At 52.8% G+C, this 15,806-nt stretch overlaps 1 protein-coding gene across 1 annotated transcript in view; it reads left to right on the top strand.

Moving 5' to 3' along the window:
• Raver2 (ribonucleoprotein, PTB binding 2) overlaps positions 1-15,806 on the top strand; it is a 63,060-nt gene that overhangs the window by 308 nt on the left and 46,946 nt on the right. The window contains exon 2 of the mRNA XM_023718303.1: positions 12-101. Within this exon, the coding sequence (XP_023574071.1) occupies positions 12-101 (90 nt within the window). The remainder of the gene's footprint in view (positions 1-11; positions 102-15,806) is intronic.

Here is a 15,806-nt window from a genome sequence, read left to right on the forward strand (position 1 = left end):
CGGCGGACGAGGTGCGCGCGCGGCTGCAGCGGATGCGGCGGGCGCTGGGCAACCGCAGGAAGATCCTGGTGCGCAACCTGCCGCGCGGCTGCGGGTGCCAGGTGCGGGCGGCGCGGGGAGACGGCGGGAGCCCTCCGGGCCGGGGTGACCCCGCGGGTCCGAGGACCGGGCTGTCCCTTACGGGGTCTGGGATCGGGGTGTCTCCGCAGGTCCGAGACCGGGGTGCCCCCTTCAGGGTACAGGACTTGGTGTCCCCTGAGGTCCGGAGACCTGGCGTCCGCTTGGGGCCCGGGACGGGACGCCCCGAGGGTGCGGGACCCGGTGTCGCAGCGGGAGACAGCGAGGGAGCCCGCGTGGCGCTTCGGGGGGGGTGACAGACAGACGCCTTTGTGGCCTCAGAGCCTCCGCTTCGGGTCGGGCGGTCGATCTATTTCGGTGCGAAGCCGCCGCCTGGCGTGGAGCTCGAGTGGAGCGGCCACGCAGACGCCTGAGGTCACCCTGCGCGGCGACCTCCTCCTGCCTCCCACGCCACGTCTCCGCGTTCTGTTTTAGCAAAGCCCTAAGAGTTCCTTGTGTTTTTCTGGGTTTCTCCGTGGTATCCCGGCGGCTCACAGACGCCCCACACAGGTGACCTGACGCTGCGCTCCGTGCGGTCCGCGTCCCTGCACTTGCAGGTTTGGGCAGAGGCGCCCAGCGACCACCCTCCACCACCCCCACCCCGTCGGGACACCACCCTCCGGGGCCAGGACGCCTGCCCGGCGTTTGTTCCGTGTGACCCACAAAACAAAGTGACCGGCACCCCAAATCTGTGCCTTGAGACCAGGAGGCTGCACTGAGCTGACCAGCTGAGTGAGCGTGTCTGAGGCGGGCCGGCTTTGTGTGAAAGCCGGATCACTACTGCGCGCATTCACCCGGCCCAGCTGTTTCCCTCGCGGTCCGCTTCCTGTCTGTGGGCCTGCTTCCCTGCACCTGTCCCGACCCCTGCGAGCGAGCGACCACCCAGCCGGTGCAGGAGAAGCCGGGGGACAGCTGGCTGCAGAGCGTCCGGAAGTCAGCATGGCCTCGCCGCCCGGGGATGTGCTTCCACAGCCTTAGAAATGTTCAGGTGCAAAATTCGAGGCAGAGCGATTTCTCTTTGCTGTGGACATCTGTCATTTCCTTGTCCAAATAGCTGAAAAGTACCTCTAGGGGTTTAATTAGACTCGCTGTCAGACATGCGGACGAGCTTTCTGGGATTACCACTGAGATATATCATTTTGAGATATTCTTCTCTGTCCCCCTAAACCTTAAGGTTTCCTGCAAGCAGCAGGCATAAACTAGCAAACAAAACGGGCGCATGCATCATCTATAGGTGTATAGATCAGTTATCACTGCTGAGTGAAAGATCTTAAATCCTCACCCTAAGTTAAAGATTTTTTTCCATTGTCAGAAAGCTAGAGTTTCATCTAAAAGTAAAAAAAAAAAAAAAGCTGGACTGCTTTACAGCCTAGTTTAGGGTTTATCTTTTCAGATTACAGTCATATAACTATTAACAGTCAGCGCTTTGTAAGTAAAGAAAATAAACCAAAGTATGGTAATTTCTAAAATCAATTAAAAGACAGTCTTACTTAGAGATTATTTGGGTTAGGATTTGCTATTTTTACTGGTCCATTGTATTTACACTTACTTCCTCTACTTTTTTAAGTTGCAGTGTTTTCATGAATATGTTCCGTGTGAATTTTTAGGATTTTGTCTTTTCTCAGTTTCCCTGGGCAGATCTAATGCCTGTTTTCTTCTTAGTAGCTGTGTTTTGCTGTTAGCTCACTAATGAAGATGAACATTTTATTTTGTCTTTCAGCCAGTAAGGCCTGCATTAAATTACCTGAGTGGAAACTGCATACTTACCCCCGTAAAATGACTAATGTGGCTTTTATTCAATTATGAAGTAATCAGATATTTGAAATACTTGTTCTTTTCCAGAAGGGAGTCTGTATTTATTCCTTTATTTAAGAATATCACATGACCAAAGACATTCTTTGCTCTAGTTGTCAAGCTGGGTAATATGTCTCTAGAAAAGTCATTACCTGATGCTAAACAGTAGGAACACAGTAATTGTTCTTCACCTTTTGAAAACGTAAGTATTTTCTTTTAAACATAGTTTCATAAATCAATTTTTGTTTAACTTTCCTTATAACATTTATAATAACATTCCACAGCACTAGTTTCTGTGGTTAAAAAGCACACTGAAAGTATTATTTTGAAGTGGAGCTCTTAGAGGTACATATATGAAATACCTTATTAAAAACACAAGCACTAAAAATATGAACATGTGTTAATAAATTGTTGAAAGTATTTGCCATGCACTCACACAAGCCCTCCTGCTAAGCTTCCTGAAGTTTCTGGACTCTTCCTCAACTTCCTGAATTTTCTGGAACCTTCCTGAACTTTGTAGAATCTTCCTGAACTTTCCAGATTCTTCCTGAACTTTCTGGAATCTTCCTCAACTTTTTGAATGTTCTGGAATCTTTTGAACTTTCTGGTCTCTTTGTTAACTTTTGGACTCTTCCTGAACTTTCTGGATTCTTCTTGAATTTTCTGGACTCTTCCTCAAATTCCTGAGCTTCCTGGAATCTTCCTCAACTTCTTGAAAGTTCTGGACTCCTTTGAACTTTCTGGTCTCTGTTAACTTTCTGGACTCTTCCTGAACTTTCTGGAACCTTCCTGAGCTTTCTGTTATCTTCTTGGGTCTCTGTCATCACTTCTTAGGTCTGATTATGGTCTTTAAATCTCTTCCACAGACTCAGCTTTTTAGGTTGTCACCTGCTGTTGCAGTCCTGTCTCATATTTTAGCCTATCCTTCACACCACTTTCCCAAGATAACCCTCGCACAGCACTGATCTGATCATGTCACTCTATTTTAAACAAACCTCCACTGACATCATATTCCCAGCTGTACTTCTGAAACTTTTCTTCCAGTTGTTCTTAATATACTTAAACTGTGGATCTGAGTTACACTGCTATGTGACGTTGTGTTAGGCACGGGGGCACAGCTTGTGCAGCAGCTGCTTGGGGAGCTGAGACGGGGTTTGTGTGTTGGAGGCCAGACTGGGCAATGTAGGGAGACTTCATCTCACAATAAAAATTCAGAAGGGCGTTAGAGACGTAGCTTAGTGGTTGAGCCTCTCTGGGTTCCATCTCCAGTACCAAAAACGACTGAAGTTGCTTTGAAATTTTGTGTGCTATCTGAAAAATATATCTTGGGCTGGCCAGATAGCTCAGTGGATTAAAGCACCTGCTTAGGCAGATGCAGGGACTGGGGTTCAATCCCCAGTGTGCCATGCCAGCCCCGCCCCTGGGGTGCACTGAGACTCTGAGAGATTGGGTGTGGTGGTACGCACCTATAATCCCAGCACTTGGGAGGCTGAAAACAGGAGGATCACAAGTACAATCTGTGTAGTGAGGCCCTGTAGACCCTGTACTAAATGCATAAAAAAAGAATATATATGTGTATTGTGTGTATGTATGTATGTATATCTTAATTTTGTGTGCCACTAGTTCTATTGAACTTAATTGAAAAATAGTGATTTAATTTAGTGAACTCTCATTCATTTTTTTCTTTTCAGAAACTTGACGCTTAGGAATATGTACCATGTTTATCCTATGACTTTCTGAATTCCTGGTTTAGCAGGTCATCCCCATTAGGCTGAGACCCCAAGACCCAGAGTTCCTGTGGCCTGGATCCCCAGATTATTTCCCAGCATCCCCAGTTCCAAGTTCTTCCTGCTGCTGTGATTTGAATATTTGAAAATCCAGTTAATCTGTGGGTCATGATTCCCAGCAAATTGCATCTTTATAGTTACCAGCATTATTATGTACAGGAGCTGACTTGTGGTGCATGTGGGGAACCAGGCTCTGGGGGAAAGTAGCTACCGCAGTGCTCGTCTATGTGCGGGGTTTCGACTGTCCTGACTCCTGTCTGTCCCCACCGCTCTGGAATCTGCTCTATGCTGCACCTTGCTTCTGCTCCAGAAGCCCTGTGACTGGATTCCAAAGGGGCGCTAACTGGGGCTTGCACGTCTGCGTCGTGTTCACCATTTTACACTTTCTGTGCTAGGACGCATGCACGGTGCCCCAGGAGCCTGCTCCTCAGGGGAGCCGGGGCCGCACAGATGGCACCTTCATCCTAGCCGCCTCCCCTGGCCCACTGCGCTTGGGTACGTGGGGTGAGCCAGCTGTGGTGGCACACACGTGTAATCCCTGCACTCGGGAGGCCGAGGCAGGAGGGTCACCTTGAGTGTGAGGCAGGTCTGGGCTACGTAAGAGAGGGCAAGGCCAGCCTGGTCTACATAGTGAGACCCTGACTCAAAAATAAATAAGGGCCAGCCAAATAGCTCAGCAGATTAAAGTGCCTGCAAGCAGGGGCTGGGGGATCAATCCCCGGTTCTGCTGTGCCTGCCCTGCCCCCAGGGTGCACTGCAAAAGCAATTGAGACTGGGCGTGGTGATGTGTGTCTGTAATCCCAGCACTTGGGAGGCTGTAAACAGGTGGATCACTATGAGTTTGATCTAGTAGTGAGACCCTCAACACCCTGTAGACCCTTCCCTAAAATACAGAAAATCAATCAGTCAACCAACCCAGGGTCAGTACTGGGATATGGGGGGTAGACACAGACCTCTCCAAGTGGAGTGCTGTACCTGCTGGCAGCTAAGGGAGAAGCCTGGGCATGGATCCCAGAGGCCCATGTCCAAGCAGAGCGATCAAATAAGGATCGGTTGGGCTCATGAGCCATGAAATACTGATTTTTGTAATGCAGCCCTGGGGACTGACTCCAGGGCGCTGTCCCCGGGCTCCAGCCCCAATCCTTCTGTTGCTTATTCTGAGAGAGGGTCTCACTGTGATGCCCAGCTGGCCTGCAGTGTGTGATCCTCCTGCCTCAGCCTGCTCCGATGACAGCTGTGTGCCGCGCACCGGCTGAGCTCATCTCTCGAAGCTGCTTGTTCTTGTTTTTTCTTTTACAGTGGTATAACAACAGGTGTTTGGTGTGTTTTTTTAAACTGTGGGATTTTGTAATATGACCTATTTGGTTTTCTTGAACAACATAGTAATCATTGTCTTTCTTTAAAATAGAGCTATTATTTGCTACTTTTTGCTGACAATGTTTTTTGGTGTGTATGTGGCTGGCTCAGCCTGGGAGGGGCTGGCGCGGCACGTGGTGCTGGGGATTGAACTGTGGTCCCTGTGGTTTACCTAAGCTTCCCTAAGCAAGCGCTTGAGACCGCTGAGCTATCTCACTGGGCCCTTTCCTGGCAATTTTTGGGTGTCATTTTGAAATTCTTCTCGTTTAACCAAGAATGCTCTTTTCCTAACTTCCGAAGCTTCCCTCTCTGTGTGTGGCACACGCATCCTCACAGGTGGTTGTTACTTTTTGTTTCTCATGTAAAGACACAGATTGAAATGTGGCTGGCCTGCTTTTTTGTGTTACATCACCCTGCTCACCGTCACCAGGACCAGAAACCCCTGAAGAAGCACCCTGCTCGGTGCCAGGACATCCCTGCTGCCCACGCCCCAGCCCCCAGCAGTGTCCCCAGGTGCCGTCTGCTCTTAGCTCTGTGTGCCCAGCAGCCTGGAGATCACTCTGGAGTGGTACTGCCCTCTCCTGTGGGGAGCACGGTGGCCAGCCGGCCCTTGGGGCCGAGGTCAGCTTGTGAGCATCTGCTAGCTAATGGTGTCGCTCGGGCCAGGAGAGACCCTCCCCGCTTCCGGGCACAGATCCGGAGTTGTGGGGCAGGCCGAGCTCAGCAAGGAAGGAGGGCAGGGCAACTTATCCTGAAGTAAGCGAGACTCAGAGCTTAAGGGAAGCACTAAGTGAGGGCTGCTCTCTGCCTCTCTGTCTCTATTTCTTTCTGTGTCTCTGTATGTGTCTCTGTCTCTGTCTCTGTCTCTCTCTCTCTCTCTCTCTCTCTCTCTCTCTCTCTCTCCACACCTGTGATCCCAGCATTTGGGAGGCTGAGGCAGGAAGATCCCTGTGAGGTCAAGGCCAGCCTTTTGAGATCCTGTCTCAAAAAATCAAAATGATAATAATAGTAAATAAATGACACTAACTCTAATTGAAGGCAGTGGCTGCCAAGAGTGGTCCCTATTGCTGTGCCCTGAGTTTCATCTCTTTTTTGTGGATTTTTACTTTTTTTTTTTTTTTTAACAGAGAACAAGTTTATTTTATTACTGCCCATAGCTGAATGCACCAAGAGGTATAATACTTCTGGTTCCTTTTCTTGTAAAATAGTTCTGAAAACAAAACAAAACAAAAAAATGGTTGTGGCTTTTTATAATAGGCCAAGTTTTTTTTTTAATTTTAAGTGAAGTCATTCATTTTGAAATGATTTTTTTTAAAAAAATTACCAATGAGTGGGGATCTAAATTTAACCAACAGGTGAAGTGCTTAGTTCTGGATTGACATGAACAATTACCATCTTCCATATTTCAAACCAAATGCAATGCAGGAAATTCTACTCTGAGCTCTAAGAATAAGATACTTTATTTAGGTCTTGCCTTTCATATATATATTTGTGTGTGTGGTACCAGGGACCAAACTCAGTACCTTGCACTTGCCAGGCAGGTGCTTATGCCACTGAGCTATCTCCCCAGCCAGAGCAGGCATCAAGTGGCTCTGGATTCCATCCTCGGGAAGGGGCGACACAATAGCCGAGGGTCTCCCGTTGTGGACGACACTGCTTGCAGGCTGCTAGGGACACCGTCTGTGGCGTTCATCTCGCTGACCTCTGGCATTGAACATGAATGCGAATGCAATCTGCAGGCTGTTAACGTAAGAAGCTTTCTTCTACACACAGCTCAGCGGAAATTGTCTCTTCTTTCAAGCCTTGGAAGGTGTATTTTCTGATGCATGTGCTTTATTTTAACAGCATAAATTCAACTTTTTTTAATGCAGTGCTGAAAAACAGCTGGCTATTTGCACCCCCTCAGAACCATCAGCAGGCAGCACATGCTGGGGCCTTACTTAACGTGCAGCTTCGCATTCTTCAAAGGGGGCCGTGACTGTCACTATTATCTTCCATAGATCAAGTATAGCTCCTTGACTTTGGAGGTAATCAAGAGAGGGAAAGGAAAAAAGAGAGAGATTTGTTCCTACAGCTTACCACAGTCTTACGGGGTCGTCTGTCTTTTCAGTGTCCTGTTCTCTTTGTGGGAAATGGACACACAAGGAAAGGGGCACGCAGGGTGTCAAGTGCATAGTTGTGCTTCTTAAAGCGTACAAGAGACCGGGACGCGCGCGCTCACTGAGAGCCAGCAGAGGTCTCTTGCATTTAAGAAGACGCGTGGAGATGCGCGGGTTTGCTTCTGGCAGTGGGCTTCGCTGGCACAGCACAAAATAACAGAGCCTTCCTGTGCCAACGTGAGGGCAGAACAAGGACATCTGTGCAGAATTCAGTCTTCACAGAGTCCATGTCAGGCGTTGACGATTTCCAAGTCCCTTAATAAGTTCTCAGCTACCAAACGCCTACTTCAGAAATACAGTTATGGTTCCATTTTCTCCTTTCTTCGTTAATATAATAGAATATGTCTCTTCCTCTCCGGCTCTCAACTCCCACCCTTCCCAGCGCCCAGTGCCTTCCCTTGGCCCACAGGTGCCAGCTCTATCGCTCTCGCTGTCCGGCAGTGGGCCCTGGTGCTGTCTTCCCCTCCTCCTTGCTGATGTTCCCCATGGAGAACGTCGGATGTCACCCGCGGCCCCTGCTCCAGCTCGCAGCTGTGCCAGAGTCACTGCACCCTGCCCTTCACCATGGGCGCCTCCGGGGCTGTGGAGGTGAGCAGCACTTTCCAGCAGAGGCGAGTCACCCAAGCTGAACAGAGTTGCACACGCTCAAGTTTCAGCGCAATCTCAGCTTTCCAGGACTCACGGCTTCCTTCCTTCCCCAGAGACCGTCGTCTGTGCTTGCCAGTGGCCCCACGCTCCTTCAGGTGCAACAAGGCCTCATCAGCTGTCGGCTTCTGTGAGCTTCCACTTCTGTGCTTTTAAATTCAGTCGCTCTTTCCCCGGTGCTGCCTTGTCTGCCAGTGTCAACCTGGTGCAGGGCTTGTCTGCCCAGCAGTCACAGGGGACTCGATGACACGGACACTAGCAGAACCCAGGCATGTGCAGCTCTGGGTCACCGGCCATGCTTCCGGCCAAGTCTACACTTTCAGTCCAGTTTGGCTTCCCGCTCTTCATTCTTCCGTTTTAGGGTATTCCTTTGCTCTGGTTCCTCAGTTGTGGGCCTTTGGCCGAGTCTCTGGACCAGCTTGGTTCCACTTGGTTGTTGGATTCCCTGTCTCTTCTTCACATGTTTGCAGCAAGGTGTGTTTGTCCTCTACCTCCTCATAGGTGGTCCATTGCCAAGTGTGAAAGCAGGCGTGTCCCTTCATCTCACTCAGTTGCCAAAGCCTTTCCCTGCTGCCATCCTGAGTTGGAGTGCTTGGCCTGGTGCCTTCGTCCTCCAGGCACTGAAGGACTCCGAGGATTCTCCCATCAGCCCCAGGGCCACAGCTAAGAGGCGACATCCTCAGGCTTAGCTTTGGTTGGCAAACTTTTAGCGTGCCAGGGCCTGAGTGGAGCATGGTTCTGAGGGTTGGCTCTGCAGTCCACAGGGGCTGACGGGGCTGAGGCAGAGATGGGCAGCTCAGCCCTATTGCTGACTAGGACCGGGGAGTGAGTGGGGCCACACTGTCTTGGCCCACAAGGAGCAGAGGAGGGCAAGTGGAAGGGACTGCCGCCGCGGGAGGTGACAACAGTGGCTGTGGCTTTGCCTGGCTCTGCTCTCCGGTCTCAGAAGACCGTCCCTTGAGATCAGACGCCCCAGCCATCAGATTGTCTGAGGAGAGGTGAGAAGTCGTTGGCTGGTTGCCCGGGTTCTCCTTGCCCTTTGCGGTCCCCACTGTCCCTGTTTGGCTAGCAGGTGTCTCTCTTCAAGTTTTGGGACACAGAGAGGTGGGTGACGTACACGGTACCACTAATGCTGTGGAGCTCGTTAGGCTTTTGGAGTGAGAGGAACCTGCAGCCTCTTGGGTTGTGCTTCAGCTCCTAGGCTTGGGCAGAGGGGTGGCGCCTGCTCTCCGGGATCGTGTTAACAGGAGGCATGGGCCCGGGGAAGGGAGGGATTTGGGTTTGGGTTTAGGCTTAGGAGAAGCTGGAGAAAATTGAGCAGGGGCTACCAGTGTTTCAGAGTGGTTTTCAGTGTCCTCTTCTGCCTTAGATACGTGGCCACTGCTGTCTTCAGAGGTCCCCGGGTTCTCCTCTTGGGCAGATTCCTCTCCGGTGGGTGTCACGTGCCCATCTGACTTTCCAGCTAGCTGTCACATCTGCGTCTTGCTCAGGCAGTTCCTCACTCGCGCGTCTTCTCGGCGCCTCTCGTTTTGGCAGGTGGATTCCCTCCTCTGGCTCCGCCGAGGTGTCTCTGGATGCGCCACTGGCTGCCTTTTCCTTCCGTTTCCAAGGCTGGAAGATTTTTCCGATAGTGGACAGTTTCCCTTTTCTTGAAGGTGGTGTGTGGCCACCTTTTGACGGCCACCTGAGTTTGCCACAGAAGCTCTGTGTAGTCCGTCAACACTGCCAGGCTGCGGGGACAGTGGGGACACCACGGTCTGGCCCATGGATGGGGTTGCACAGCGCTCAGGCCCTGCTGCTCATGGGTCCTTGTGGAAAGCCTGCGTGTCCCCAGCCCACCAGGCCAGCCTGCTCTGTGTGGTCTCTAGCCTGGCCACTAAGTGCTGGGATTCTAGGTGTGTCCCGCTGTGCCTGGCTTCTCTCTTCTCTCTTGCTAGCCCAGGTCTTCTTTGGACACCTGCCCCTCTGCTGTAGCCGCCTTTAGGTTTGGTGGCTTCACCTCTGTCCCATTTACTAAAGAAGGACACAGTCTGGCATATGCCTGCTGGCCAGAGCCGCCTTCTTATCCTCACTGGACTCATACACAGAGATGTCTGGCGCTGGTTGCGAGGGACAGAGGACAGGATGCAGAGCACACCCAGGGGAGGGTGGCCTGGAGCCCCAGGCCGGGGTCCTGTCCACTGCAGGTTGGCCTGCCCTGGGTGCCTTGCCGACGTGGCCCTGAAGCCCTCCTGTCCTTTCACTTGGCTCAAGTTGGGTCTTGGGCTCCCACTAGATGATAGGATCCAAACTAATAAAAGCAGGGGTGGGGTAGGGACTGTCTCACTACATAAGGCTGGCCTCAGATTCACAGAGAGCCTCCTGCCTCAGCCTCCTAAGTGCTGGGATTGTAAGTGTGCACCACCATGCCCAGCAAAAAATTGTAATCTCAGCTTTGCAAGGTGCTGTAGAAGGCTTTTCATCTCAGCTCTTTGCTCAGCACCTGAACGCAGCATACACGGCCGAGGGACTTGGGCCCTGTGCCAACAGGGAGGGCTCTGCGTGCCCCGGTGACACACATGCCCACGTAGGTGCGCTACCACCTGTAGGCTTTTGGTGCACAAGAGACAGACAGACAGACAGACAGAAATGGACAGAGGGAGACTCCCAGGACGTGCGTGGCACTGCCAGCCAAACCTGAGGTGTTCTGATAGTTGGCATTTGTTCGCTAACCAGAGCGCAGTCTATCCAGGCTGTGGTGTAGCAGGTGTATAACCGTCACAGAGCCACCTCCTACCGCGATGGGGGTCTCGCACCACCCATGTGCGCAACATACAGACAGCTGGACACAGGGCTACCAGCAGTGGGACAAGCAGCCGCGTCAACCGTGATGGGACCCAGGGTCGTGGTAACCCTCTGTGGCTGGTCACATGGCCCGTGGCCGCCGACCAAGTTCAATTTGATTCATTCTGACTGAAGCGATGCAAAGTTTTCCCCTCACAGTTCACAGAGACTTCATGGGGCGATGCGTTGGGGCCCTGTGAGTGCCCTGCAAGCGGTCAGTGTGGCTCGCTCATGCCTAGGCGCGGCAGCGGGGCCCAGCTTCCCTGCACAGGGCCTTCTGTGTCACCGTCCTATGTTTTGTTTGTTTTTTTTTTTATTTTTTTTTTAATTTATTTATTTTGTGTGTGTGTGTGGCCAGCTCAGCCCACCAGGGGGCGGGGCTGGCTGGCATGTGGTGCTGGGGATTGAACCGCGGTCCCTGTGCTTTTGCTTAGCTTAGTTTGTTCTAAGTGGGTGCTTTAGACCACTGAGCCACCTCACCAGCCCCCTATGTTGATGTTCTGGTTGTTTGGGGCTGGCAGTAGGAGCTCCTTCACTGTGGCTCCAGTGACTCTATAAACCTCTGTGCCTCCTGGGAGGAGCCGAGGCGCCATGAGATGACAGGCGTCCCTGACAGGTGACCATACACGACTGGCTACATGATGCCAGCCCTGGTCACCAGCCAGGGCAGGTGACACGTGCTGGTTGCTGTCCTGTGAAAATGCCCTGCGTCATCCCTGCCCTTCAGCCCTGTAGACACAGGGCCACCACCAGGCCCTAAGCCCAGCATCCTGTTGGGGAGGGGTGACTGTTCCTGTTGCCCCCCTTCCTGGCACCCTTTCTGTGCTGGTTCCTGGACTCGGTCACCTCACAAGGGCACCTGTGATGCTCTGCCTGCCTCTCCACCAACTCCTGAGTGGAGATCCCAGCCCTGCGTGGTTGTGTGCGAACCCAGGCAGTGATGGGGAAAAAACACAGCTCGAGGGGTCAGATCTCCTTCTGTGAGGACCACATTCCTCGGAAGGTACTCGGGCATGTGCAGCTGGCCACGTGGGCACCGAGGCACAGCCACCTGAAGACTCACGGAGACCAGGGCCGTGGCAGCAGTGGATGGGGCAGAGCCTGGGTCTCGGGTGGCACAACATAGCACTCTGTGTGAGGAGCCCACCTGGAGGCCGCGCCTGGGAGCCAGGTGTGTGCACTGCCTGGGTAGCCCCAGTCCCAGGCCTCTTGGTACGAGAGCTGGCGTATGTTAAAACTTTCCACGTGGACATGTGTGTAGGCTTGCATCTCTGTCACCCGTACATGCCTCCATCCATCCTTCCACCCATCTGTCCATCCATCCGTCCATCCATCCATCTACCCATCTTCCTATTGAAAGGAACGCATTCCCAGACAGCAGGTCACACCCAGCCTGCTTCCCTCCCACTCCGTGTTCCTGGCTCCCATTTTCTGGTGCTAAGAACCGGGTGCTTGTTATCCTTCCTGATGGCCCCCTCTGTCACCCATCTGTCTGCAGTGGCCGCCCTCCTGCCCGGTGTGGGGCTCTCTCTGGGGCGAGTGTCTGTCCCTCGAGGTCCACTGTGGGTGCTTGCATCCTCGCTTCTGGTATGGACGCCCTCACTGTGCTGAGCCCAGAACCTGAGATACTGGTTCAGGTGCTTCAGGGCAAGCTCCCAGAGGAGCACAGTGGAGTGGCTCACGTCTATTAGGAGTAGACACTATGGTGGCCAGGATTCCTGAAATGGCCCTTAAGGGTCTCCATCCTGAGCGGTGACTACGATGGGGACCAGGCGTGGTTGTCATGGCCATGTGGGAGGGACGCCTGTAGCCAGAGCTAAGGCTGCTGGCCTGTGGATCTGGGGTTCCTTGAGGGGAAACCGCCCTGTGGGCCTGGGAGACCAGAGGGGTGTTGTGAGGACAGAGTGTCCTGCAGGGTGCTAGAGGAGGGGGCAGTCGGGGACCTGAAGGACAGGAAGATGACTTGGGGCCCCTGGGCCTGAGGCCGAGTGGGGAATGCCGGGTTCCGATCAGGAAGCCAGGCCATAAGCCCTGCACCACCAGGACTTGTACTCTGCCACCCGCCTCAGGCCAGGAGTGGACTCTTGCCCTGAGCCTGCACATGAGAGCCCAGCTTGCCCGGCACCTCAGTTTTGACCTTGGGGAATCATAAAGAGGGAACCAGTGGAGCCCGCCTGGACATGCAGCCTGCAGGCCCACGCGTAGCCCAGGTGCTGCGTAAGCAGCTGGACGTGGGACCTTTTGTCCAGAGCAGTAGCATAGGAGGCCGGGGCCGGTGTGGGCAGTGCTTGAAAGGGGGTTAGTGCTGAGCATGCCTGTAATCCCAGCACTGGGGAGGCTGAGGCAGAAGTATTGCTGTGCATTCAAGGCCAGCCTGGGCTATGTAGTTAGTTCAGGGGCAGCCTGAACTATGAAACAAAACCCTGTTTCAAAAAAACAGAAGAGGAGCCAGGGAGATGGCTCAGTAGAATAAGCGCTTCCCTGGCAAGCGCAAGGGGCTGAGTTCAATCCCCGGTTCCGCCAAAAAAAGAAAAGAGAATTATTCTGTGCATGAGGAAGGGATCGTGAGCGAGGTGGGTCTGTGCTTTGTGATGACTGATTAGAATCCCTCCTGGGGGCCAGACGTATAGCTCAGGGGATTAAAGCACCTGCAAGCAGGCCCAGGGACCAGGGGTTCAATCCCCAGGCCTGCTGTGCCAGCCTCGTCCCCGGGGCACCCTGAGGTGGCAACTGAGACTGGGCATGGTGGCACATGCCTATAATCCCAGCTCTTGGGAGGCTGTAAACAGGAGAATCACTGTGAGTCTGATCTAGTAGTAAAACCCTGAACACCCTATAGACCCTTCCCTAAAATTAAAAAAAAAAAAAAAAGAATCCCTCCTTAGAAGGCCAGGGAGATAGCTCAGCGGTCTAAGCACCTGCCTGGCAAGTGCAAGGACCCGAGTTCGATCCCCAGTACCACATGCTGTGCCAGCCCCAGAACCTCAGCCAGCCATCCAAACTGGGCATGTTTGTGCACGCCAGTAATCCCAGCGCTGGGGAGGCTGAGACAGGAGGATCACTATGAGTCTGAGCTGTGTAGCGAGACCCTGTACCAAATAATTTTTTTTTTTTTTTTTTTTTTTTTTTTTTTTTGCGGAACTGGGGATTGAGCTCAGACCCTTGTGTTTGTCAGTCAAGTGCTTATCCTACTGAGCCATCTCCCCAGCCCCACAAGACAAATTCTTTTTTTTTTTTTTTTTCAGAACCAGGGATTGAACTCAGGCCCTTGTGCTTGCTAAGGAAGCACTTATTCCACTGAGCCATCTCCCTGGCTCAAATAAATAATTTAAAAAAAAAAAATCTGTCCTTAGAGATGAATGCCCTCTTGCTAGACATCTATAGGCAAGCCTATCTGAGGAAAACCTGTTACACAGCTCGTGTGTGACCCTCACATGAGGCGTGTGTGTGCGTGTGTGTTGCCAGGGATCGGACCCAGGGCCTCACCACACCAAGCGTGTGTCGCTCCTCCCACCCAGTGATGTGTGCGTTAGGTTGGTGTGAAGCAGGTCTTGCTCACAGGGTTTAGTTTTAGTGCTTTAAATATGTGCTGGTTGATGTTACACTTGGACAGACACAGCCTCCTCAGAAGTCCTTCTGCGTTGGAGTTGGGAATGCACTCATCTCGTGGATCCCCGAGTTCTGAAGTTTGAGGAGCCCTTGGGCCGGGGGCCGGGGATCTGCTCCACTGCCCTCTGCTGTTGCTGGGCTCCTGGTCCGTGCAGCAGCGGGAAGACGTGCTGTGCCTGGGGGCAGGTGTGGCCCTGGGTGGTGGTGGAGGCAGGGCCAGGCCACGAAGGCCTGCGGGCCACACTGGGGAGCTGGAACTTAGGAGACAAGAGGGTCCCTGGAAACATTGCTCCAGAGGAGTGATCAGCAGCTTTCCAGTTGTCAAAAAGGAATCCGCTGTTTTCCTTGTTACCCCAAGGAATTCCCATGGTAGACACCCCGGACTTGGTCTGTGGCCTGCTCACCACTGTGAGGGGAAGAGGCCAGGCGAGTGGTGACACTCAGAGCGGTGAGTGTGGCACAGGTTTTATGTTCTGACAGTGGGACGTGAGCCATAGCGTAGACTGGTGGGGAAGTGTGTCTTTCGGAACAGCTGGCTCTTCAGCCTCTGTGGCCTCCTCACTCTGTGCAAGGCAATCCAGCTGTAGTATCCAGCTCTTAGAACGTGGGTGCCCAACAGCTTGCAGTAACTGAATCTCAGGGTGGCCGCACGTCCACCAACAGCTGAGTGGATAACAAAAATGTGGTATTTACACACCGTGGAGTACTACCATGTGGCCACAAAGGTGGGTAGACTCGCGTCATCTGTAGGAAGTCGGTGCCCCTAGTCACCACGATATTTTGGCTTTGTTTTGTTCTAGTACTGGGCATTGAACGCAGGACCTTGTGCTTGCCAGGCAGGCGCTGTGCCGTTTTGCTGTCTCCCTACCCCTGACTGTGATGTCAAGTAAATCAGACACAACTTGGATACCACGTGGTTTCTCTTATGTGAGAAACAAAGCGAACAGAATTTAAGCAGTAAAATAAAAGATAGGGAAGAGGAGAAAGGGAGACAGGTCTTCTGCAAATGGGAAGAAGTAAGGGGGAGAGGGGAGCCGAGGGCAGGGACGGCGCGCAAGGGGCGGAGGTGCGCACGCGGGTGTTCTGCGGCGGCGCCCGCTCCCGTGAAGACTGTGGTCGCCATGCGCTGCTGACACCACAAAAATACAAATAAAAAAGTTCAAACTTAAAAAGCCTAGCTTTGCAGTAGTTAGGATTACAGGAGGTAACAGCTGTGGGCACCGGGGATACAGCAAGCACCCGGGAGTTAGTATTTTATTGCAAATAAAAATGCTGAAAGCCTGGAAGGCTCCTCCCGGGAGGCTGGTGGTCACGCGGCGCCCAGCGGCCCCTCGGCAGTCCCGGCAGCTGTCCGAGGGGCCCCGTGCCAGGCCCTCACCGGGGTGCTCTGGGGAGGGCACTAGGTGCAGTCCCGGAAGAATCCTCAGTGCTTGTCCACAGAAGCTGATAAGCCGACCGTAAAGTGTATAGAAGAAGGCGAAGGGCTTAGAAGTGACAAAACGATTTTGAAGAAAGA

This window comes from Octodon degus, unplaced genomic scaffold, assembly GCF_000260255.1.
Source record: "Octodon degus isolate 3935 unplaced genomic scaffold, OctDeg1.0 scaffold00057, whole genome shotgun sequence".
NCBI lineage: Eukaryota > Metazoa > Chordata > Mammalia > Rodentia > Octodontidae > Octodon > Octodon degus.